Raw genomic sequence first — 24,197 nt, 5'->3', positions numbered from 1 at the left:
ATATATATATATATATATATATATATATATATATATATATATATATATACACACACACACAGTGGATTGCACTCCCGATAATCATAGTCGTGCCTGGTGCTGGTTTGGCAAAATTGTATAAAAGTTGTAGGATAAACCGCACTCTAAGCACTTGGTTAGGATGAATAAAAATTAACTTTTAATTAATTCATAAAATGTTGACGTTTCAGCTGCAACACAGAGCTTTTATCAGGGCAGATAACAATCACCAAATGTAAAGACATGCAAATAGCTACCCACATAATATCCCAAAATAACACCAACATCCTGTACGCACTGAGACGCTGTCCATACCTAGCACAGCTGATCGTGGTGTGCTCCCACTCTGCCTGGAGCAAACATGCCGAAGGCCAAAAGGGGAGCGGGAAGTAGACTGTTTGCCTGTCACCATGTTGCTTAGCAACACGTGTAACTCATCACATGATGATGAGCCTAACAGTAACTGAAACTCCCATCTTCCTAGGCCAACCGAACAGGTAGGGCAGCGGCTTGCGGAGAGAAACTGGCAAGTGCCAACGCATTATACCAAAAACAATGTCAAATATATACAAATAAGAACAAATGCTCTAAGCAGACAGATGTAAATATCCTCTTTTGTTGAGTGGATTCCCTTTATGTATTTAAATGTTTCTATCATATTCCCCCTGTCTCGTCTTTCCTCCAAGCTATACAGGTTAAGATCCTTCAACCTTTCCTGGTAAGTTTTAACCTGTAATCCATGAACTAGTTGGTAGCCCTTCTCATAACTCTCTCCAAAGTATCAATATCCTTTTGGAGATACGGTCTCCAGTACTGCGAACAATACTCCAAGTGAGGTCTCACCAGTGCTCTTTATTTACATTACCATTAAATGTTAGTACAGATCAGTACAAATACACATTGATTGTAGATACAGATACGTAGATAGTGTTCAATCTTTAAGAATATTTGAACTCTTCTGGATATCATTACATAGTTGGATAACTCTGGAAAAGGCTCACTTTTAAATATGTGGGGAAAAAAATTAAAAAAACCTAACTGAAGGAAGAACAAATACAGTAAATTACCTACCATGAACAATGTCCTGAAGTTATTCAAATCCGTGAAAAAATCTTCCACAGTAACCTTCTTTGGATCAAGTGCATAGTACTCCAAAATATTCTGGTACAGTTTCTCCATATTCTCAAACATTCGAGAAATTTTCCTAAATTGTTCTTTTGCGCAGGATGCAAAACTGTATACTCTTGTTAAGGTAATTAAATGAAAGTGTTTTATCATCTATATCAAAGTACACCTCAAAAGACCTCCAACATTAGCAAAAAAAAAAAATAACATGATTCTCTACATTACTCATGATGCATTTTTAGGACACTGTAACTAAATTAATCCCAGTAGTAAACTGCAGCTGTACCTGCAAGCACATTTGTAATGTGCTTCTCTTTTCAAATGAATATTCATAATAAAATGCATTTTATTTCACTATTCACTGGTGCTATTTATCTTGCCACACATACACATCCATAGCTGTAGTGCTGCATTTAGAACACAGAACATTAGAAAAGGATATTAGTTTAAAATCAATCCTTAATGTATCTGAATACTAGAGACTATCATGTAGATTCATATGTCATCGATTTACACAAACATAGCACAGCTTTTTTTTTTTTTTAAGACAAACAAACCTGTAAGTAAAGGACAAGCTGCCAGTTTATTCTGTTAAGAACAGTGACTAAGGCACTTCAGCTTGGAAATAGAGTATAACCACTAAGGTTGAGGTATCCATTTATCTAACCAGATTTCCAATGCTCTATTCACAACTAAGATTTAAATCAAAGGTTCTTGGAAGAAGGATTGTTCCCAAGTTGGAGAAGACCTCTTAACGCCACAGCTTCAAAAGCTTATCTTACCCTTAAGGACACAAGCCATTTTTGCATGTTTTACTATTTGTGTTTAAACACAATTTGCATCTCTGTCATTTATTGCACCAACACACATTATATACTTTTTTTAGAGGGCAAACATGGCTTTAATTTGATGTCACATGTACATAGATAAATTCTGATTAGTTGTAAAAATAAATGCCAAAAATTGAAGAAAAAAAACAAAAAACAGTTTTGGCAATATAGCGTGTGCATAATATGTCCAATTTACGAAAAGTAATTCAGAATAAATTAATTTGTGTCTTGGTTTATAGACTACATAATATGTGTAGGATTTCAGCTTATTTTAAAAAGTAGGGTTTGTAGCCATCACCGAAAACAAAATTGCCACAGAAAAGTATATATTTATATAAAGTAGATATCACAGGCTATTTTGACACTTTTTACATAGCAATTTCATCGCCAATCTCGACTAAATATTGGAGTAAAATTGTGTTTTTTCTTGATTTTGGCATATACACATATAACAAGGTTTTTGTAATGTGTATTTCGTAAAGCTGGTGTGTGCTATTCATGCACAGAACCCCATATTGTGTTCAGCTACATCTGTATGTCTTTGGCACTATTCTATGAATCTACAATGCCATATAGTAGACAAGGCTATTTCAGTTTCTAAAGTTAGAATTTTCATAGATGAATTTAATGGGCCTATGTCTCATTTTGGGGTATTATAGCAATTTGATTGTACAAATTACCCCACAAAGGGCTTTTTATTTAATAAAGCAAACACTCCAGGATATCGTATATAGTGTATATTGTGCCTTGACTTGTCACCATTTGTTCACCAATTTATGCCAATGTTTGTGGTGAGGAGGAAAAAAAAATGCATTTTTGCTGATTATTTCTTACACTTGATATGTGCCACGGTCTTAAAATCACCCAAATTATGCTCAGGTATATTTTCTGAGTAAAACAATGTGCCCAATGTATGACCTAGACACTATTTTGTGAAGTTACAGTGCTGTAAAAGATGTGACAAGTTCAGGTTTTTAAGTGTGAATTTTCATGGAAGGTTTTGATGCGTCCGTGTCCCACTTTGGAGCACTTGAGCAGGCTACATATTCAAGCTACACCCTAAAGGCATACCATTTCTTAAAGAAGACATCCCAGGGTATTTCAAATAGCATATTTTGAACCGTAGTGTGGAATAATTTTTCCGCTAGCGTGTAACAAGTGTAGTGGTAATAATATTTTTTTCTGCCTTTTTGACACACACAGTGAGTTTGCACAGTATATTTAGCAAATCTTATCTGTGCTACGGCTGTATAATATTTCATATGTTGCTCAGCTATGTCGTCTGAGTACAATACGCCCGTATGTACCTTTGCCAGGTATATGTGGATGTTGAAGGGGCACATTTGAGGCATAGCCATTCATTTTTTTTTTTTCAAACTTTGAAGTTTTACGCTGTGTCTATGTTTCATTTCAGAGTAGTAGCTGGTTGGTTATTCAAACTTCCCCACAAACACATACTATTTATGTAATAATACACCCTTGGGTAATTCAAAAGGCATATTTTAAACCTTAGCGTGGTTCATTTTTTTTTTTTTTTCACTAGTTTGTTCTAGGTGCAGTGGTAATGAGCATTTTTTAAATATAATTTGTTACTTTTTAAAACTTTTTTATTTACTTATTAAATTGGTTTTACTTTTTTAAAAAAAAAAACCTTTCTTAAAACTTTTTTTTACACTTTTAAAATTATTATAAACTTTTTTTTTACTGTTAACCTCTAATAAGCAGCACTAACAGTAAATTCTCCAATTTCCCATAACTCCCACCCACCACGCTAGCAAAATATATGATTTTTAAATGTTTTAATTAATGAAATAATTGAACCCCGGAGGGAAAAAAAACAGATCCCAGTATAATACTGTGATCTGTATTTTGATCACTGTAGGCTGTGACCAACTGGCAGAGAAGAGGTTCATTTTCATTAAGACTGGGTAAAGGGGGATGTTTATTTTTTTTAAACGTCACAGTAAAGGAGTTTAAGCATGCGTGGGATAGGCATAGGGCTATCCTAACTATAAGATAAGGCCAGGGACTAATGAAAGTATTTAGAAAATTGGGCAGACTAGATGGGCCAAATGGTTCTTATCTGCCGTCACATTCTATGTTTCTAAAACATTTTTTTTTTTACTTTAACCCCTAGCTAGCCTAACACCAAATTCCCCAATTCCCCACTAACTTCCACCCACCCCAGCTAGCTAAATATATATATATAGTCCGTGATCAATTGGCAGGGAAGGGGTTAATTTTATTAAAGCAGGGGAAAGGGGGGGGGGGGTGAGGGGGATCTAAGCCTTTTTTTTTTTTTTTTTTTTTTTTTACAGGGTTAAGAGGATCAGCACTAATCTGTCTCCCTGCACTTCACACTGACTGCAGAAGCACAGGGAGGCAGATCAGGAGTCCCTGCAGCACATGTGCTCGCTCTAAAAGCGTGATCGGGTGCTCCGCTCTGCCTCAAATTAATCCCGCGATCATAGTGATCTGGGGTTAATTTTAGCGCATGACGGACCCCGTCCTTCATGTGTCCTTAAGGGGTCCGTCATGCGTCCTTAAGGGGTTAAAGATTTAACTCAACTTAAATGTTCAGTAAGAAGAGAAGGTAAACACTAAGTGATAACATTTAAGATATAGTTCCTTTCACTACTAACACAGAGAGTAGAATGTTCCCTCAAACAAGTATCTGGCATAATGGGCAATATCTCAGAAAATATTGTTTATTCTGATGTGATGGTTTTGTCACGCTCTATGATATAGAGTTTGCTAGTTCTCACCAAAAATTAAAATGGACATGAACACATCATTTTTCCAACTAAACAGGGAAAACCGGACTAAAACATAGCTGGAGTAACAAAGAGAAGGTGACAAGATTTGTCCTTGTGCCCGTCCCTTTATTTCCTTAACTATGCATATTATTTTATGATGTCCTCTTTTGACTACTCTGCCCTTTTTGCTATTTTATGTTAAGCCTTACTCAGAGCAGTACCTGTAGGTGTTGCCATTTCTATAATGTCTACCTGTGCATTATAGCTAATTAGGAATATCTCCCAAGGTGGTGTGTGAGACCAAAAGAGTGTATTATACTTGGTTATCAGTTAAACCTGTTTAAGGTCTAGTGTACTATTTATCACATTTCAAAGTCAGTGTCAATGTTTAAAATGCCAATAGTCAAGCCGTGAGGGAAACTGTGTGGAAGAGAGCCACAAAGCTGTGCTATTTGTTAGTGTCAAAATCTACATATTTCTAGCCAGTCATATGTGATAACGTTTTTCTATTGTGACTGACACTTAATTTAAAGAATACAAATAAATAAATATAGCCTATATTCATAGCAAACTACCTTGGCCTGCAATATCCGCGGCTTTAAGAAAGATCGTGGAAAAGCTAACTGATTTAGGCAATATTAAAACCAATACTCTGAAAACAATTCCAGCAGAAGTTGATGCCCAACTACAACATCTATATACAGTGTAAATGATAAGGATTTGTCTGAATTTTAAATAAAATAGCTTTAAAATATAATCCTCCATCCTGACATACTCATTTAAGAACCATTGCCATAGAGGCATTTACATATTAATTTAGTTCAATGCAGGAAATTATTTCTACTAAAGTAGCTGAATTTTAATTTGGGAGAAGAACAAAGTATAGGTAGTTCTAATTGAAACTATTCCAACAGACATGAATTGTGAGTGAAAACTGACAGCTTCACTGCTAATTTTTTTTTTTCCCTTTTCATCAATTAAACATTTTAAAGTGGACAAAAGTTTCAAGCTCAATAGCTCAGCAATCCATTCTTTAAGCACTTTGTTTTTTAATTACCTTGAAAATAGAACTGTAAGCACTGTCTCAATTTATCCAGATGGTCCTAATTATGAAAGGTAGTAAATGGTGTACAGAAATGTAATCCTCAACTGTGAGACATTGGGGGAAAAATAAAAGCTACGTATGTTGTACAAGCACAACAGCAGGTGGATATGAAGTAACAATAGTTAAAAGAACAGTATCATAAACATGGTTGTTTTCCTTTTCAAAGTACTTGCTTTAAATTGTAGTGAAATATTTTTATTTTATTTTTTTAACCCCTTAAGGACACATGGCATGTGTGACATGTCATGATTCCCTTTTATTCCAGAAGTTTGGTCATTAAGGGGTTAAACACTATTACCTTAAATCCATTTGTCTTTACCAGGTGTTTATATTATGATATATGGTATGCAATGCCACTTAAATCCAAGTAAACCAATATAATACAGTGGGGGGGGGGGGGGGGGAGGAAGATTTCGTTTTGTCAGAGATTTCAAAATACAGGGAAAAAAAATGAGAGCAGCACTACTAGGATATGCTGCATGCTCAAAGTTCTACAATAGTGATTTATTTGAAGGACATACAAAGGAAACGTACAGCATACGTTTCGGGGTTTTGCACTGATGAACGGATATCATGGCTCTGATCAGGTCAGACAAGAGACTTATACCAGTAGTTAGACTTTTAGTTGATCAGTCTCTTTTGGTTATAGGCTGTAATGCAATAATCAGATAGTTGCAGCAGGTTTAATCATGATAGATGCCAATAATAAGGAAAACATTGTATTATTTAAGTTGCTTATGTTGAATCCGGTAGTTGCAAGGTAGGATTGCAACAAAGTAGAAAGGTAATAGAGTCCAATATGAAATAAAACAGGTTGGTATTGATTATTCCGGTTGTTGTAAAGTAAGGTTGCAATAAAGTAAAAAAAAAGGTAATAAAGTCCAGTATGAAAAAAAGCAGGATTCTATTGATGACAAGGTTTAGTTACCAAGCTTCTTGGGAAAGAGCAGACTGGAAACAATGTAGGTTGGTTGGATAATTCAGGATGGTCCAAATGTATGCAAATTTGAACAGGTTTTCTCAGTATGAGCCAGGATCAGAAGTTATGTCAGGTTTAGAATAACTTCTATCACTGTGAAGGTAACTTGTGCAGCAGGGTATGTCCTCTTCTATCAGATTTTGGATGAGCATGCTATGCAGGTGAGAGAAACATTTGATAGGCTAGTGGCTATGGAGGCCACTTGTGGTGAAAACTGGTATATATGGAAATAAAACAGAAGAAAAACAATATTTTGGTTGCAAGATTAGAATCCTGACAATGGATGCACATTTGTATGTCCTTCAAATAAATCACTATTGCAGTGTAATTTACATTGCCATAATACAGACTGAGGGAGAGGGGGGCTGGCAGAGCTGTAACTTACCTGTCCTGCAGCTCCTGTCAGCTCTCTCCTCCTCCGCGCCGTCCGTTCAGCACCTCGGTCAGCTCCCAGTGTAAATCTCTCGCGAGACTTACACTGGGAGCTGACAGAGGGAGCTGCACGGACGGCGCAGAGTTGGAGAGAGCTGACAGGAGCTGCAGAACAGGTAAGTTACAGCTCTGCCAGCCCCCCTCTCCCCCCCACTGAACTTCCACTGGACCACCAGGGAAGGAGAACCCCCCTCCCTGCCATGTATCAAGCAGGGAGGGGGGACGAAAAATAAATACAAATATAAATAAAATAAGAAATAATAATACAAAATAATAATAATAATAAAAAATAATAATAATAAAAAAGGGGGTATAAGGACCACTGTGGGGGGGGGGGGTATAAGGACCACTATGGGAGGGAGGGGGGTATAAGGACCGCTATGGGAGGGAGGGGGGGGATAAGGACCACTATGGGAGGGAGGGGGGGGGTAAGGACCACTATGGGAGGGAGGGGGGGATAAGGACCACTATCGGAGGGAGGGGGGTGGGATAAGGACCACTATGGGAGGGAGGGGGGGAGAAAAGGAACACTATGGGAGGGAGGGGGGATAAGGACCACTATGGGAGGGAGGGAGGGGGGGTAAGGACCACTATGGAAGGGAGGGGGATATGGACCACTATGGGAGGGAGGGGGGATAAGGACCACTATGGGAGGGAGGGGGGATAAGGACCACTAGGGGAGGGGAGGGGGAAGTAAGGACCACTAGGGGAGGGGAGGGTAAGGACCACTAGGGGAGGGGTGAGTCAGGACCACTGGGGGAGGGGGGTGAAGGAACATGGGGGTGGGGAGGTAAGGACCACTGAGGGAGGAGGAGGGGAGGTCAGGACATATGGGGGGGGGGGCAAATATCCTTGCACCGGCCCTGCACACGCTGCACTCATACACACACACGCTGCACTCATACACACACACGCTGCACTCATACGCACACACTGCATTCATTATACACACACTGTAAATAAATATTCAATTAATATATTTTTTTTAGGATCTAATTTTATTTAGAAATTTACCAGTAGCCGCTGCATTTCCCACCCTAGTCTTATACTCGAGTCAATAAGTTTTCCCAGTTTTTTTGTGAAAAATTAGGGGCCTCGGCTTATATTCGGGTCGGCTTATACTCGAGTATATACGGTAAATTGAATTTGCATAACAATTTGGAAAAGGGGGTAATGTTGCGGTGTCTCTTTTTGTTTTAGGATTATTCCCACTAACCCATTAATAAAACAAAACTCACGTTTTTCCATCACCTAGACAGTCCTCTAAATGCAGCTTTATCCATCATCACTGAGATCACCACTTGTGATCATCTCTAGCCCATTCCAATTTTGTCATACAGAAGCATTGGGGATATAGGTGCCTATACTGCAGTTTTCATACTCCCCGAACAGATACTACATAAAGAGAAGCATTGGTTTCAATATTTCCTAATGAGAAGCATTGACTTGTGCTTTTAACAATTGTTCAAAGTGAGTGAGGAAGGAAATCTTTCCAGTTGTCTGATTGACATCTAAGAACATCAAGTGTCAATTTCTCTTTCATAAAATAAGACAGCCAGGAAGCACTTCATCGAGCGCAAGTGCAGTTCATGTTCCTTTAAGTAGTTAAAAGTAAAAATGGGGCACAGAACATACAATTCCTGTTAGCCATTATATTACAGATCTATGGAATGTCACCAGTCAAAACTAGGCATGTGAAGTAAAAAATGACTGCAGAAGAAAGAGTACTCTTATTTTTAAGGAAATACTATATGTTTTTTTTTATATGTCCGATGAGCTGTTTATTTTATGCAAATAGCTATCAGCTATTTTATATAATAGGTAAAATCAGATAAAGGAAAGGTAGCATCACTAAAATATAAACACAGTATACTACTATCACATATGGCAAACTGGAAAAATAGATTATATGCACAACAGGTAAAAGTCCAAAATTAAAAAAAAAAGTCTATGAGGTGGATAAATCCAGAGTAGGGAACCTGTCCATGGAGGATGGTACAATCTTGATAGTAGGTGTATTCCTCAGTGTAAAATCAATTCTTGGAGTTCGTATGAAATAGATAAAGATGACAACTAATGGTGCAGTATGTCCCAGATAGGGATAGAATACAGTATAGAAAATCGATATGGTCCTACTCACGTTTAATAGAGCTATCTACTTAGCTCTAGTGTTGATAGCGTACACTGGTACAATCCACACTTACGGGATGCGTGAGGTCTATGTAGTCTTGCTTGATATAGGAACCATATAAAAATAAAATAAAAGAGGCAGCAATAGTGCTTAAAGTATAAAAAACAGAGGTGAGATGATAAAATAACAAGTGGTTACTCACATTTGAATGAGCAGGCTAACTGCTCAATGAATACAGCCTGAGTGGTATAATCCCCACCTAGGATTCTTGAGAGTAATATCCTCACTGGAAAGATAAAAACTTCTGGTACCAGGTAAAAAGGATGGTGATAATAGCAATACAATAAGTCTGATAATAAAATATAAATAATATAACAAAGTAAAATGGCTAACTCACAAATAGAAAGTGTCACAAAATACCTTAATTTAAACAATAAAATCTCCCAATCTGACTAATATGCCAAACATGTTGTTGAAAGACAGTAGAGATGATCACAGAGGCCTTGTCCTAATGCTTTAATGATACACGCCAGGCTTTCACCCTTTTCCTACCTCTTTTAGAGTTTTTAGAGTCCTTGCCATCCCTGGTATCATTGACCAGTTCTCTAGAATTAACCACAACTCTAAACCAATTGCAGGTACTCCTTGTTTAAAGGGGCTACTCTGGGAAAGATAATCTCAATGAAGTTTGTATGGCGACAGGAGGTCCTGGGCACCGTTAAAGGGGCTTCCTATGTATATATATATATATATATATATAAATACATTTACATGTGGCGTGTGTTTGTACTTTAGGGTGCACACCATAATGCAATAGGCTGTGAATGCCTATGTTAAGGGATTAAACTATTTACAAATGTTTTAACACCAAAATTGTGAGAATGGAGTCCATCCACTCTGCTCCCTAGTTTCTGGTATTGCGTTCACCGGGCTGCGAGTTAGAAAGAACATGAAGAGTCCTGGGACAAAATGTATGTTAAGTTTAGGACTGAGACATGGGATTTGGGACGGCTTATCAGTAGGCTAAGATAGTCAGAAACTAATGAAAAATGGCTTGTGATGTAAGCCCAGAACCTGAACCGTGCCTCCCAATTTAGGAACATATTTTAATTATTTATTATTGCCAATCTCTTAGTCAGGTTGGGGCCAGCAATTTGATTTTTGGTTCCTGAACACAATAAATGAACAATGGAACTACTTCTATAAACACAATGAGATAGGAAACATGAAAAAAAAAAAAAAGAATCTAACCCTCACAATTGCAAAGACGCTGTGTTATGTCGTACTACCTTCACATACAGATTAGTTACTGCAACAAGAAAAATCTAAATTCTATGTATTGTCCATGGAAACTTGTAACAATATAAATCCAGCACTGCTAATAAATGAATTATGTGTCATTGTAAAAAAAAAAAAAAGGATGTGTCAAGGTTACATTAAATGTGGAATATTTGTAGTGATGATTCTTGCATAAGAATTCTCTAAGCAAATATGCACTAACCCTGAATCTGAAACATGGGCTTGAACGTTTGATGCCAATTAATAAGGGCAACGTTAATTTAATCTCTGCCCTTGGTTATAGATGATATATTCAAGATGGCAAAAAGTTCATTTCAAAATGCAATCTCTAGGGTATATTTTGATCTCTCATTACAGTTATTTTAACACCAATAATATCTATGCAGAGTTGAAGTTTCATGTTAAGACAAAACATGAAACATCTTAATGTGAACATTATGGATGTCATAATAGAAAACAATTAGAGATTACTTCAGGGAATACATAATATTCACATTTTAAAATCAAGAAAAAAAATTGAGGAAAAAAAAAAAAAAAAAAAAACTAAAACAAAAAGAACATACTCCTAATAAATAATGATTAGGATGAGAATAAATGGAGTTCATTTTACCAATTTCAGCAACGGTTAACAATATACTTACGTTAACAGTATATATAGTTAAATGTAAGTATATTGTTAACCTTTTTGCTTTTTCACAAAAGTAGCCCCCATTATGTAAACTAAAAAGGAACACAGCAACATACATACATATATATATATATATATATATATATATATATATACACACATATATATATATATATATGTATGTTGCTGTGTTCCTTTTTAGTTTACATTATGGGGGCTACTTTTGTGAAAAATAATACACGATTAATAAAATGAAGTTAAATGTAGTTAAAAGACCACTATAGTTCCAGGAAAACAAACTGTTTTTCCTGGCACTATAGGGTCTTTAGGTCCCCCCTACCCTCAGGGCCCCACTCCCGCCGGGCTGAAGGGGGAGGAAGGTGTTAATCACTTACCTTTCTCCAGCGCCGGGCTCCCTCTTCCGACGTCAGAACTGAATCCGCATGCGCGGCAAGAGCCGCGTGCGCATTCAATCAGTCCATAGGAAATTATTTCTCAATGCTTTCCTATGGAAGTCAGCGTCTTTTCATTGTGATTTTAACAGTGGGAAGCGCGGAAACCCTCTAGTGGCTGTCAATGAGACAGCCACTAGAGGCTGGATTAACCCTATTATAAACATAGCAGTTTCTCTGGAACTGCTATGTTTATAGAAAAAAGGGGTTAATCCTAGATGGACCAGGCACCCAGACCACTTCATTAAGCTGAAGTGGTCTGGGTGCCTTTAATGGCTCTTTAAGTCCAGTGCTTCTCAGAGAGAATTCTCTATGATAATTATATAACGCATTTAGTCTTATCATGTGTGAGGAAAAAGGAGAGCACCAAAGTGCTAGGTTCCCAACTAGTGGGAACCAGAGTGTGTCTGCAGAACTGGTAGGGGATAACCCTTGTGTTTGTACATATACTAAAAAAATGGTAAGTAGTGTGATCCGAAAGCTTGGACGGCCCAAGGAGCACTACAAGGTAGTTCTGCAGATGATATTCTGCCTTAGGTATCAATCTCTAAAAATAATATTGTAACTTTATTGCGGTCATCATAAAAAGAATGATCCCAGAAAACCCATCACCACTAAAGAAAGAATACCAGGGGTGGAAGGGACGGAATAGTCTGTGGAATATCCCAGAACAAAAGCGTAGAAATGCTAATGGAGTCTAAAGGGAATAAGCCTGCATAAATAAAGGCTGTACAAATGTCTCTAGTAATAGAGACTCAGAGTAACAGCAGCAAGATAAACCCAAGGCTCCAAAGAAACGAGAGATAGAGTCCTCAATAGCAACATATGGTAATTCAGTGGATACATGTGAAACATTTATATATGAACACTGGATCCCTGCCACCTCATATTGTAAGCAAATGCACCATATAGTGGATCTATAAGGAGAGATCCTATTGTGTGTGCAGAACTAAGTAGCATATGAGGTAGCTGTGGAAAGAAGCAGATACTGGTATGAACAGCACTCTGCTATCTGGTTCAAATACTACCTGACGTTAGCAGATGTGTGAGGACGATAAATATGAAGACATTTGAAAATAAAACGTCTATAACGAGAAGGTACCTATGACTACAGGTGTGGTTTGAACAAAATGTAAAAATGTAAACATTGTTTCACATTGCCAGAAATAAAATTATAAATGGGACAGGCCCTTAAAATCCTAAAATGCACTACCACTTGTTTGTAGTTACAAATGTATTTGTTATGCTAAATTGTACTGATACAATGTGTTAAGATAGCAATTATTTGAAAACTTCTTTTTCCTCTTACAGTTTACCTTCATTAAATTAAATATGGCACCTTGTGCATGCAGCTGTCTGTTCTAAGCTTGAAAATATACCAGGCAAAATCCACAGCTTGGTTTTCCACTTCTTAAAGTACCACTATAGGCACCCAGACCATTTCAGCTCAATGAAGTGGTCTGGGTGCCAGGTCCCTCTAGTTTTAACCCTGCAGCTGAAAATATAGCAGTTTCAGATAAACTGCTATGTTTCACAGAGGGTTAATCCAGCCTCTAGTAGCTGTCTGACAGCTGCTAGAGGCCCTTCTGCGATTCTCACTGTGAAAATCACAGTGAGAAGACGTTGGACGTCCATAGGAAAGCAATGAGTAATGCTTTCCTATTGGCGGTTTGAATGCGCACATGCTTCTTGCCGCACATGCACATTCAGAGCTGACGTCGGCAAAGGGAGGAGAGTTCCCCAGCACCGAGGGAGCCCGAGGCTGGAGAAAGATAAGTGGCTGAAGGGGTTTATACAGGAGGGGGGCGAGACCTAATAACCCTATGGTGCCAGGAAAACAAGTTTGTTTCACTGGCACTATAGTGGTCCTTTAAATGTATTGCTTTAAACAGAAATTAAATGTAAACTAATGCAACATTCCTACAGTAGATTCTAAAGCTTTTAGTGCTCAGGAAAGTGCGTCAGTGTCTTCACTAAAATATCAGGGTAATACAGGGAAACAGTGGGCGGGAGGAGTAAGGAGCTTCCCCACACTGGATCCCAGGGAGGTGAGTGTATGTATATATATGTCTGTGTGTGTGTGTCTGTCAGTGAGTGAGTGTGTGTCTGTCAGTGAGTGAGTGTGTGTGTGTCTGTCAGTGAGTGAGTGTGTGTGTGTCTGTCAGTGAGTGAGTGTGTGTGTGTCTGTCAGTGAGTGAGTGTGTGTGTGTCTGTCAGTGAGTGAGTGAGTGTGTGTGTGTCTGTCAGTGAGTGAGTGTGTCTGTCAGTGAGTGAGTGTGTGCGTGTGTCTGTCAGTGAGTGAGTGTGTGTGTCTGTCAGTGAGTGAGTGTGTGTGTGTGTCTGTCAGTGAGTGTGTGTCTGTCAGTGAGTGTGTGTGTCTGTCAGTGAGTGTGTGTCTGTCAGTGAGTGTGTGTCAGTGAGTGTGTGTCTGTGTCAGTGAGTGTGTGTGTGTCTGTCAGTGAGTGAGTGTGTGTGTCTGTCAGTGAGTGAGTGTGTGTGTGTGTCTGTCAGTGAGTGAGTGTGTGTCTGTCAGTGAGTGAGTGTGTCTGTCAGTGAGTGTGTGTGTGTGTGTGTCTGTCAGTGAGTGAGTGTGTGTGTGTGTGTCTGTCAGTGAGTGAGTGTGTGTGTGTGTGTCTGTCAGTGAGTGAGTGTGTGTGTGTCTGTCAGTGAGTGAGTGTGTGTGTGTCTGTCAGTGAGTGAGTGTGTGTGTGTCTGTCAGTGAGTGAGTGTGTGTGTGTCTGTCAGTGAGTGAGTGTGTGTGTGTCTGTCAGTGAGTGAGTGTGTGTGTCAGTGAGTGTGTGTCTGTCAGTGAGTGTGTGTGTCTGTCAGTGAGTGTGTGTCTGTCAGTGAGTGTGTGTCAGTGAGTGTGTGTCTGTGTCAGTGAGTGTGTGTGTGTCTGTCAGTGAGTGAGTGTGTGTGTGTCTGTCAGTGAGTGAGTGAGTGTGTGTGTCTGTCAGTGAGTGAGTGTGTGTGTCAGTGAGTGTGTGTCTGTCAGTGAGTGAGTGTGTCTGTCAGTGAGTGTGTGTGTGTCTGTCAGTGAGTGAGTGTGTGTGTGTCTGTCAGTGAGTGAGTGTGTGTGTGTCTGTCAGTGAGTGAGTGAGTGTGTGTCTGTCAGTGAGTGAGTGTGTGTGTGTCTGTCAGTGAGTGAGTGTGTGTGTGTCTGTCAGTGAGTGAGTGTGTGTGTGTCTGTCAGTGAGTGAGTGTGTGTCTGTCAGTGAGTGTGTGTCTGTCAGTGAGTGTGTGTGTCTGTCAGTGAGTGTGTGTGTCTGTCAGTGAGTGTGTGTCTGTCAGTGAGTGTGTGTCTGTCAGTGAGTGTGTGTCTGTCAGTGAGTGTGTGTCTGTCAGTGAGTGTGTGTCTGTCAGTGAGTGTGTGTCTGTGTCAGTGAGTGTGTGTGTGTAAGTCAGTGAGTGTGTGTGTGTAAGTCAGTGAGTGTGTGTGTGTGTGTGTGTGTAAGTAAGTCAGTGAGTGTGTATGACTGTCAGTGAGTATGACTGTCAGTGAGTATGTCTGTCAGTGAATATGTCTGTCAGTGAGTATGTCTGTCAGTGAGTATGTCTGTCAGTGAGTATGTCTGTCAGTGAGTATGTCTGTCAGTGAGTATGTCTGTCAGTGAGTATGTCTGTCAGTGAGTATGTCTGTCAGTGAGTATGTCTGTCAGTGAGTATGTCTGTCAGTGAGTATGTCTGTCAGTGAGTATGTCTGTCAGTGAGTGAGTGACTGTGTCAGTGAGTGACTGTGTCAGTGAGTGACTGTCAGTGAGTGACTGTCAGTGAGTGACTGTCAGTGAGTGACTGTCAGTGAGTGACTGTCAGTGAGTGTGTCTGTCAGTGAGTGTGCCTGTCAGTGAGTGTGCCTGTCAGTGAGTGTGCCTGTCAGTGAGTGTGCCTGTCAGTGAGTGTGCCTGTCAGTGAGTGTGCCTGTCAGTGAGTGTGCCTGTCAGTGAGTGTGCCTGTCAGTGAGTGTGCCTGTCAGTGAGTGTGCCTGTCAGTGAGTGTGCCTGTCAGTGAGTGTGCCTGTCAGTGAGTGTGCCTGTCAGTGAGTGTGCCTGTCAGTGAGTGTGCCTGTCAGTGAGTGTGTCTGTCAGTGAGTGTGTCTGTCAGTGAGTGTGTCCGTCAGTGAGTGTGTCCGTCAGTGAGTGTGTCTGTCAGTGAGTGCGTGTCAGTGAGTGGCATGAGTATGGTATTATATTTTTTGTAGTCTGAGTGTGCCACAACTATTTATTTTCTCATTATGAAGTTTGGTCACTGCGGCAGCACCTTTCATGCAAAATGCAGGTCTCAGGTGTGCCCCCAATCTTTTCTCTGTACACATTATATTTGGAATCCAGACCAGATTCCTTTAGGGTTAAGCACCCCGCCCAAGCCCCCCAGCTTCAGAGGCTCCTTTAGAGGTGGCCACAAGTGTGTCTATATAAGAGGAGTTTTTCAATAGTCAGTTCACTTATTATTTTATCCAGTCAGCAAAGATAGCATCTGCAATAGGGAGTATACTCATTTTAGCACTAAAACATTAATTGTTTAGTTTTAACACTGTTTTTAATTGCTTTCATCGCTTACTTTTGTATACTCACTATGCTCTTACCAGGATTTAATTTAACACCTTTTATTTTTAACACTTGTACTATTTAATTTGCCCCCCACATTTTAGCGTAGGACCCACCAATATTGGGGTACTTTGAAAGTAGTGGTGGGCTTAACAACATATGGCCATATGGTGGAACCAAATCCCCATACTTATTCTTAGATAGGCATTTTAATAGCCTTCTTTGTATTATATTTTTTTTAGTCTGAGTGTGCCGCAACTATTTATTTTATCATTAGTGAGTGACATGAGGGCAAAATTGAGCCTTGAAACATAAAGGAATGGGGTAGGGCAACCACTCACTAAAAGTAGGTGGAACCCACCCACACTCAGTGAAACCTCCTAAAGTTAAAATTTCATATTACTGGCATCAACCTTTAAAAAGCCAAATAAATAACAAAAAATAAACTGTAAGTGCTAAAACACTGCAAACCTAGCTCGTGTGTACAAAATGATAAATTAAAAACCAGTGATACGCCTTTAAAAGCCTGGGTAGGGCTGTCCTAAATGTCACAGTAGAGTGTACAGGGTTCAATGTAGCATATAGTACTGATCCTTCAAAGGAATCAAGTAAAACGTTCTAGAAACCACTGTATAGCGGGTATAGAAGTTGTTTTAGTCTGGGGATATATATTGTACGTAAAGAATCTGTGCGTATCACAGTTATGTATCAGGGGTCCACATGTATACAGAAGTAATCCTAAATTGATTAGTGGAATTGTGGATACCTAATAAACACTAATATAATAGTATTGTGGACTGAACAGATTAGTCAAACCAAAGACCCCACAAAATACAACAGGTATGCTATTTCTTTTGCATTTTTTACCCTCACATTGTTAACTGGCAGATAGGAAACTAAAGCGGCCCCATGCGCAGGTTAAATACTTTGAAGTTTTTGCAAGACCAACACCCATTCTCACACGGAGGTATTTTCGCCCATCGGCCCAAATCATAGCTAGAGTCTCACAACACTCTGCTAAGAAGTTTAGTAAGGGCATCACCTTCCTTATCCTTTTCCATTTTTATTGAGCTCTCCAGAGGCCTACACCCTGCCATCGTTTCATGGCACAGCACAGGGCCAAATGAACAGACAGCGCCTCTACTGTGAGATGGTAATTAGCAGGGCCTCATCATCTCACTTATAGACGAGTTCTTCGCCACCCTTAAAAAGACGTCAGTTAACGCAACTTACAAACAAATCATAACAAGTCTCATTTTAATATCATCATAGCATGTCTCACGTGTCAGACCAAGGAGAGGACTTCTGCCTGCCCGGCACGCCAGCTAGACCACCCACTCCAACCACTGTCCCTACTGTAGGCGAAAACCAAGTCCCTTCAAGCCCCTGTTTCTTGAGGTCATGGATGATCCCGGAGATTGTCGCAGAGCTAAGGCGTAGGGGGATACCATATCCTGCCACCGCCAGAAATGCAGAACCATATAGAATTATGATGACCGATTCGGATAATCCACAATCAGAGACCAGTACGCAAGACAATATTAACGACACCCTAACAGGAATACAGGCCACAATGATGTCCATTCTGTCATGCATTAATAATCTGAATCAAAGAATGGAGAAGTTAAAATCTCCGGCACCAGTTACCACAATTTCCCCAGATATCCTTCCCACACAAATCGACCAAACTGTCTCTCAGCGTAATAGCACAGGTACACAGTCTTCACAGGGCTTCGTTACACATATAATCACACCAGCACATATGGTCCCTCCCAACATCAAGAAAGACATATTGGAGGGTAAGGACGTAAACCTTCTGTCCTTCTTGATAGCGTAACAAAACATAGTAGAGAACAAAACATACAACTACGGTGAACTTTCAGTGGTGCTCAAAACAAAGATTCCAGGCTGAGTAAAAAAGTTGTCCATCCCAGGCTTTGTACTAACGTTCGGTTTGTATAGAGACATGATATGCTTCAATTTCCCACAACTTAGAGAGGACCTGGACTTGTACACGCACAAGTTGGTAGATCTGGTGAACAAGTACCTGTAACAGCTTAAGAGCAGTTGGAGTCCAGTTGCAGGAGATGACACAAGGAGAAGGCAAAAACCAAAACACAGTACAGACGAAGGGGTAATCCAAAAGCAGGGTCAGACGAGAAGCAGAAGTCAGGGCTGGAAGAGGTCAGAGTCCAGGAAATCAGTCAGCAGAGTAACAAAGATCCAGCAGGAAACACCAAACAAACAAAATGACCAGATACCAGGCCTCAGCTAGAGCTGGCTTTTACAGCCTGTTGATCAGGAGCAGCTGACCCTAACTGGTAAGGGCACAGGTGGATCAGCACTGCTTCATCCAGGCAAAGATATAGCAAATACAGATAGATACTGAAGCCCCCTGGTGGACTGCAAGGTAGAGAACCTTGCTTTGATGCTGGAGCTGTGAGTTCAAATCCAGCCAGGTCTCTTAAAGGGACGGTTATGCCTTGTGGTCGGCAGGGTTCCGGGTGCACCGTGACAGTACCACTTTTTATGATTAGCACAAATCATTTTCAGCCAAGTCAGCAGCAACCTTTGCACAGTTCAACATCAGGATAGACTGGAGTTGTTCTGTCGCCACTTTGCCGGGTTAGTACCACCGCCTTGTGCAATTTGCTCTTCAAACTCTCACTCTACCAATTTGTGCTCCAGTGAGCCTAGTTTGCCCACCACTAGCTATGCCACCCCTAGCACAAGTAAAAACAAACAGAAAAGGTTTAAAAGACCAATAGTATTTTTGGGCAAGGCACAGATATGCAACAAGTTTCAGTGCCTGCAGGTTGTTGCATGTCTGCTCCAATGGTTTCCGAGCCCACATCAAAACCATGTGCCCAAACCGCCTATTTCCCAGGATGTGACTAACCGAAGGACAGGTCAACACGTTGGCTTTCTACGGCCTATTGAGACGGCAACTCTACCATCATTCAACAGTACCTCCACCCTTTTCGAAATCTACCCAGTAGTGGCAGCAATCCTAGTGTGGGGCTACCTTTGCTACACAGACAACACTGCGGCATGCAAAATTATTAACAAGGGCAGGTCCTCTTCCCTGACAATCATGAGTCATCAGGAGACTCACATGGTTGGTAGCAACACAACACTTTCACCTGATTTGTGAACACATACCGGGCAATCAAAACACAGCAGCTGACACCCTCTCTCATTCCAACTTGCAAGTTTTCTTCCAAGTTCATCCCTCGGCCGTGAGAGCCCCAAACAGACCACCGCTATTCCAGGAACTCCTGGAATAACGAGGCCAATGGCACATGGGAGAATGCAAGCACAAACAGCGCTCTTAGCTAACAACCGATGCTCTAACAGTTGAGCTCTCACTAGCTTCAACAGATTCATTTCCGAATACCAAATCAAGGACCGTTGACGTTAGATACTATGGTGGCATTTTCCTCCATTCACCACCTAAATCTAAAACTCACACACAATACGAGAAAACTATATCTTACAGGTATACAATACCATGTGGTAAACATATAGCCCAGTCACAGTACCTTTATGTCAGCAAACCCAATAAAGAACATCCTAAAAGGCATCCTACGATTAGAAGGTAACCAATAGATGGTACCAAGTTCAGAGCATTATCCAACATATTGGATACGCAACCGTTCGAAACAAAAATAAACATTACTATCAAACCAGCTATATTTCTGGCCTTCTATGGGTTCTTACGATCTAACAAACTCACAATAGAGAAGGCAAACAATACTACCAACATGCTAAAAATAGCTGACCTAAACAATGTAGGGGACCACTAAGTTTTAACACTACGACAGTCAAAACAAATCAAACAGGGCCGCCAGTCGACATACAACTATTTTCCACAGGCAACAAATGGTGCCAACTTCTATTACTCAACAATTGTAATCTGAAACTTATGGGTCAGGACAAAAGTGCTTCCCTACTGAGCTTACACTGTAACCCACTGACAACATGAAAAACTTGTGGTGTACATAAAAACTCTATTTTCAAAAAAAAAAGGTTGCGATCCATCAGCCTTCATGGGCCATTCATTTCGTATAGGGGAGGCAACAGCAGTCTCTAGTCAAAATGTACCAGTGCACATAATCAAGAGACTGGGATGATGGGAATCATCAGCAAACAATCGTTGCATACCCCAACCAGAAACAACTTAGACAAGCATTCAAAGAGTTTGCTAAATAATGATAAAATGTTATGTCTTCACGGTTGTTATAAATTATTACATCCGTATTAAAGTTTACATGTAAAACCTCTTTTTGTCCTCTATTTACAGGCCTGCCCGAACGTCGGTTTCGGTAAACCACAAACAAATTTAGTAAATATAAAGGTTAACACTTACTCTGCTTTTTTCCTGACCACAGATATATATGTGTGTAAATAATAAATAAAAATAGAAGTTTGTTGACATTTAAGATAATATACTACATTTCCAAACAGTATTGTGAACCAGAAGAACAAGCCCAATTCAAATCAAAGTTCCTTTTCCCCTCTGGAGCCGATTTTCTGAAAAAATCCCAAGATAGAGCAGGGCAAGTTACTTGTACATGCCCAAGGTAGGCCATTCCTGCCATGTTGACATTTTAGCAGTTATTCCACCTTGGGTAATCCTTATTGACTGGATTCAACATTTTTGAGCATGTCACCTGCAACAAATGTTATGACAAAACCTCTCTTACAACCGCTCATGCCCCTTCACATTTTTTTATGAAGATCATTATTATATTACTAGGTTGCATTAACAATGCCATTCTTTTAAAAGTAGGTATGTACACATGCATCTGTAAGGCATAAAAAAAGTGTATTAGATTGCCATAACATGGAATGTGAGCCTGAAGTGATTTGTACACTGTTTTCATAGTCCTTTCATAGATGCCTTTTAAAAATAGGTTTTAAATATAAATGAATTACTAGTGTTATCCGGATGCTCTGGGACATATTGTCATATGCTAGGATGGCGCTCCTTAAAAATAGATGAAATCAAGTGGTGATTTATAACTCAGTATTTTTCTCAGTTCAGTATTTTTATTATGTACTTAAAGCAGAACTGTCACAAAGACCCGCAGCAGTGACATCACTGCTGGGGTCTGGTGGCTGTGGGAGGGCAGGCAAAAGTAAAGCAAAAGCCTAAACTTGTCCCTCATAGGCACTGCCTTCCTCTTCTGCTCCCAAAGTCACTGTTATATTCTTTCGCATGCAAAAGAGTACAGCATTAAGGTCTTTGTAGGATCCACAAGACCACAAATCTTCTATAAGAGAGCCAGTTTTTCTGCAGTCGTCTCTGTTGATGGCTGGGGAATTGACAATTCTTGACAGAGATAACTCTGCCCATTATCAAGAAGTATCTGGTATAGGAAAAATACTTAGTCAAAGTAGTCCCTACTTTGTCACTGTATGCCTCACTGAAGGCCTACAAACAAATTGGATATAACAGAGCATTTCCTTCTTTTAAATTATGTGGTTTTAGCGGTGATAGGGAACAGATGCCTGGTTACATGATGACAGAGGTTAATTGAATCACTTTTGCCCATATGAACACCCCCCCCCCCCTTTTTTGTGTATACAATATATAAAATAACAATATAAACTATGGGGGATCACAAATCAAGCTTTACAATACAGTGATTGCCTATATGATGCTGACAATCTGAGTGCAGTTAACATGTCTAAACTGTTGTAATATTTTATTTTATGAGGTTTACATTTTCATTACTGACATTTTGTCTGAATGCAAATTATTTAGAGTCTGTGATATTTAGCTTTCACAATGTAATGGTAAAACTGCCCATTAAACACAATATGATTTTTTTGTGCATGTGTGTTTTAGTGTTTTAAACAATGCAATTTTTCATCTTCCGGATATCCTGCTGGTTGGTTTTATGAGCTATGTGCCTTTTAAAAGAAAATCATTCAGTTTCTACTCATTTAGGATTAATCATACAGACAGAAGCGGACTTTCTCCATGCTGTGTCGGATTATCTAACCTTTATATTAAACATTCTTTTCTTATTAATTTACTGGAAAATCTGTTTGCCTGAATATGAGCTTCTCTAATTAGCAAGATCATGTGGCATTAGCATAAACCATATGTAGGTCTATAGCTCTGAAATTATTGTCTGTCTACGGGATGTGCATGGGTGAAAACCGATTCCTGCAGAATTTAGCAGTGAAGGTATGGAAATCATCTTGTGTCCAGCAATGTATACGATCAAAAAAACAAATACATACTCATAAGGGATTTTAGGAAAATTAATTCAATAGCAGTAACTATGGCTAATATATGTTTTAGTATTGCTACACATATGATAGATAATTTTGTATTACAGTTACTTGTTTGATTTCCAACAGAAGCACCTGTGAAGTTTTTGAAACAGTTGTGCTGATTAACCTTTCAACAAAGAAAATAAACAACACACCTAGTGAGCCAATACATACTTAATATAAAGCCTACAAATTCCCCACATTTTTTTTTTACTTGATTCTTTAAGCAGAATGTGCAGTACAATTAATAGGACACCGTAAAGAGCAAATTAAAGGTGGATATATGCAATCTAAGTATTAGACTAAAGCAGAGCAAGCACCTCTTCGGGCATAGCGGGTGCGAGTGAGCATAGGACAGAGCAGGGAGGGGGTATTGGTGGAAGTACTGGTAACGGTAGGAGAGATATTAGAGATCGTAATCCTTTGAAAATCTTCTCAGTGAATTAAGTAGCTAAGTTTGCAGAGGTTAAGTTAGTAGGAGCATCAGAAAACTCTAAAATGCCTGCACAATAAAAAGACCTTGAACGCTTTGAAGCACGGAACTGATGGCCATATAAATTAGTTTGGGCGACAATGTACCCCAATACATCATAGCCCAGAAACACCTCCATAAACTGTTGGGGGCTAAATCCTGCGACATCCACATTGATCCCAGGATTTGCAGTGAAGGGTAGGATATCTGGCCTCTGGCGACGAGTTGCTACCCACTCCTCAACAAGCAGAGCATCGGAAGGGCGCAGCGTGGGGAAACACGGAAGTGATCGCTCCTTCCAGCGCTCCTATTGGCCGCGGACGTACTAGGTACGTCCTCACTCCTTAAGGACCGTTTTTTTGTCTGACGTACCTAGAACGTCCGCGGTCCTTAAGGGGTTAAATTCCCAACAGTATTATCTGCATGCAACAGACTACTGCTCTCTGGCAGTCTGCTCATTTTGTCAATAAAAAAAATACACCTTTTTATAACTATGCTCGTTGTTATACTTGTGTTATATATACTAGAAGCACATGTTTCAAAGCTTTAAAATATATCAATAAATATATTAAACTGCTGAGCAAATATCAAATATTGAAACAAACTATACATGTTATTGCCATTCCGTGTTAATGATAATAAAGTGGGTTCTTATTTCAATCCCATTGATGACAGATGGGTTTTAAATATCTTCTCCCGTGGGCATTCAGATGTGTGTTATTGCAGTTGGACATGTATTTTGGAAATCATCGCCATAATTCTTTTCCCCAACAGATATTGGCATCATCAGACTGTCCCTTGCTTTCAGTGCATTTTGGATAGAAGGGAGATTCAACTGAGTTTAGCTTCAAACGGCAGCTCTCCCACAGACTTAACAATGAGCTCAGCAGGATCCAGACTACCAAGAGATCCTGCCAAGTTCAGTTATAAAACAGCTACCTAATTTCACTTTGTGAATAGCAAGTACTTTATAATTGTTTTGAATGTCAATTTTTTTTTTCAATTACTGGCGTGCATGCTACAGCAATGCAAAACAAACTAATGTTAATGGCTATAAACGTTTTTTTTTTTTTTTTTTTATGAGAAACTTCAGACTTGAAATATACCCCAAAATAGATCTAAAACCTACATAAAAAAC

General features: G+C 39.6%; 1 protein-coding gene across 1 annotated transcript in view; it reads right to left on the bottom strand.

The window, feature by feature from the left end:
* The window catches only part of DIAPH3 (diaphanous related formin 3), a 747,362-nt gene that overhangs the window by 210,038 nt on the left and 513,127 nt on the right, over positions 1 to 24,197 (bottom strand). Inside the window, exons 24-25 of the mRNA XM_063425945.1 lie at positions 23,292 to 23,297; positions 1,090 to 1,252 (exon numbers count right to left, since the gene is read on the bottom strand). Of these exons, the coding sequence (XP_063282015.1) occupies positions 1,090 to 1,252; positions 23,292 to 23,297 (169 nt within the window). The remainder of the gene's footprint in view (positions 1 to 1,089; positions 1,253 to 23,291; positions 23,298 to 24,197) is intronic.

This window comes from Pelobates fuscus, chromosome 1, assembly GCF_036172605.1.
Source record: "Pelobates fuscus isolate aPelFus1 chromosome 1, aPelFus1.pri, whole genome shotgun sequence".
Taxonomy (NCBI): domain Eukaryota; kingdom Metazoa; phylum Chordata; class Amphibia; order Anura; family Pelobatidae; genus Pelobates; species Pelobates fuscus.
This window is presented reverse-complemented; position numbering and strand designations above follow the sequence as displayed.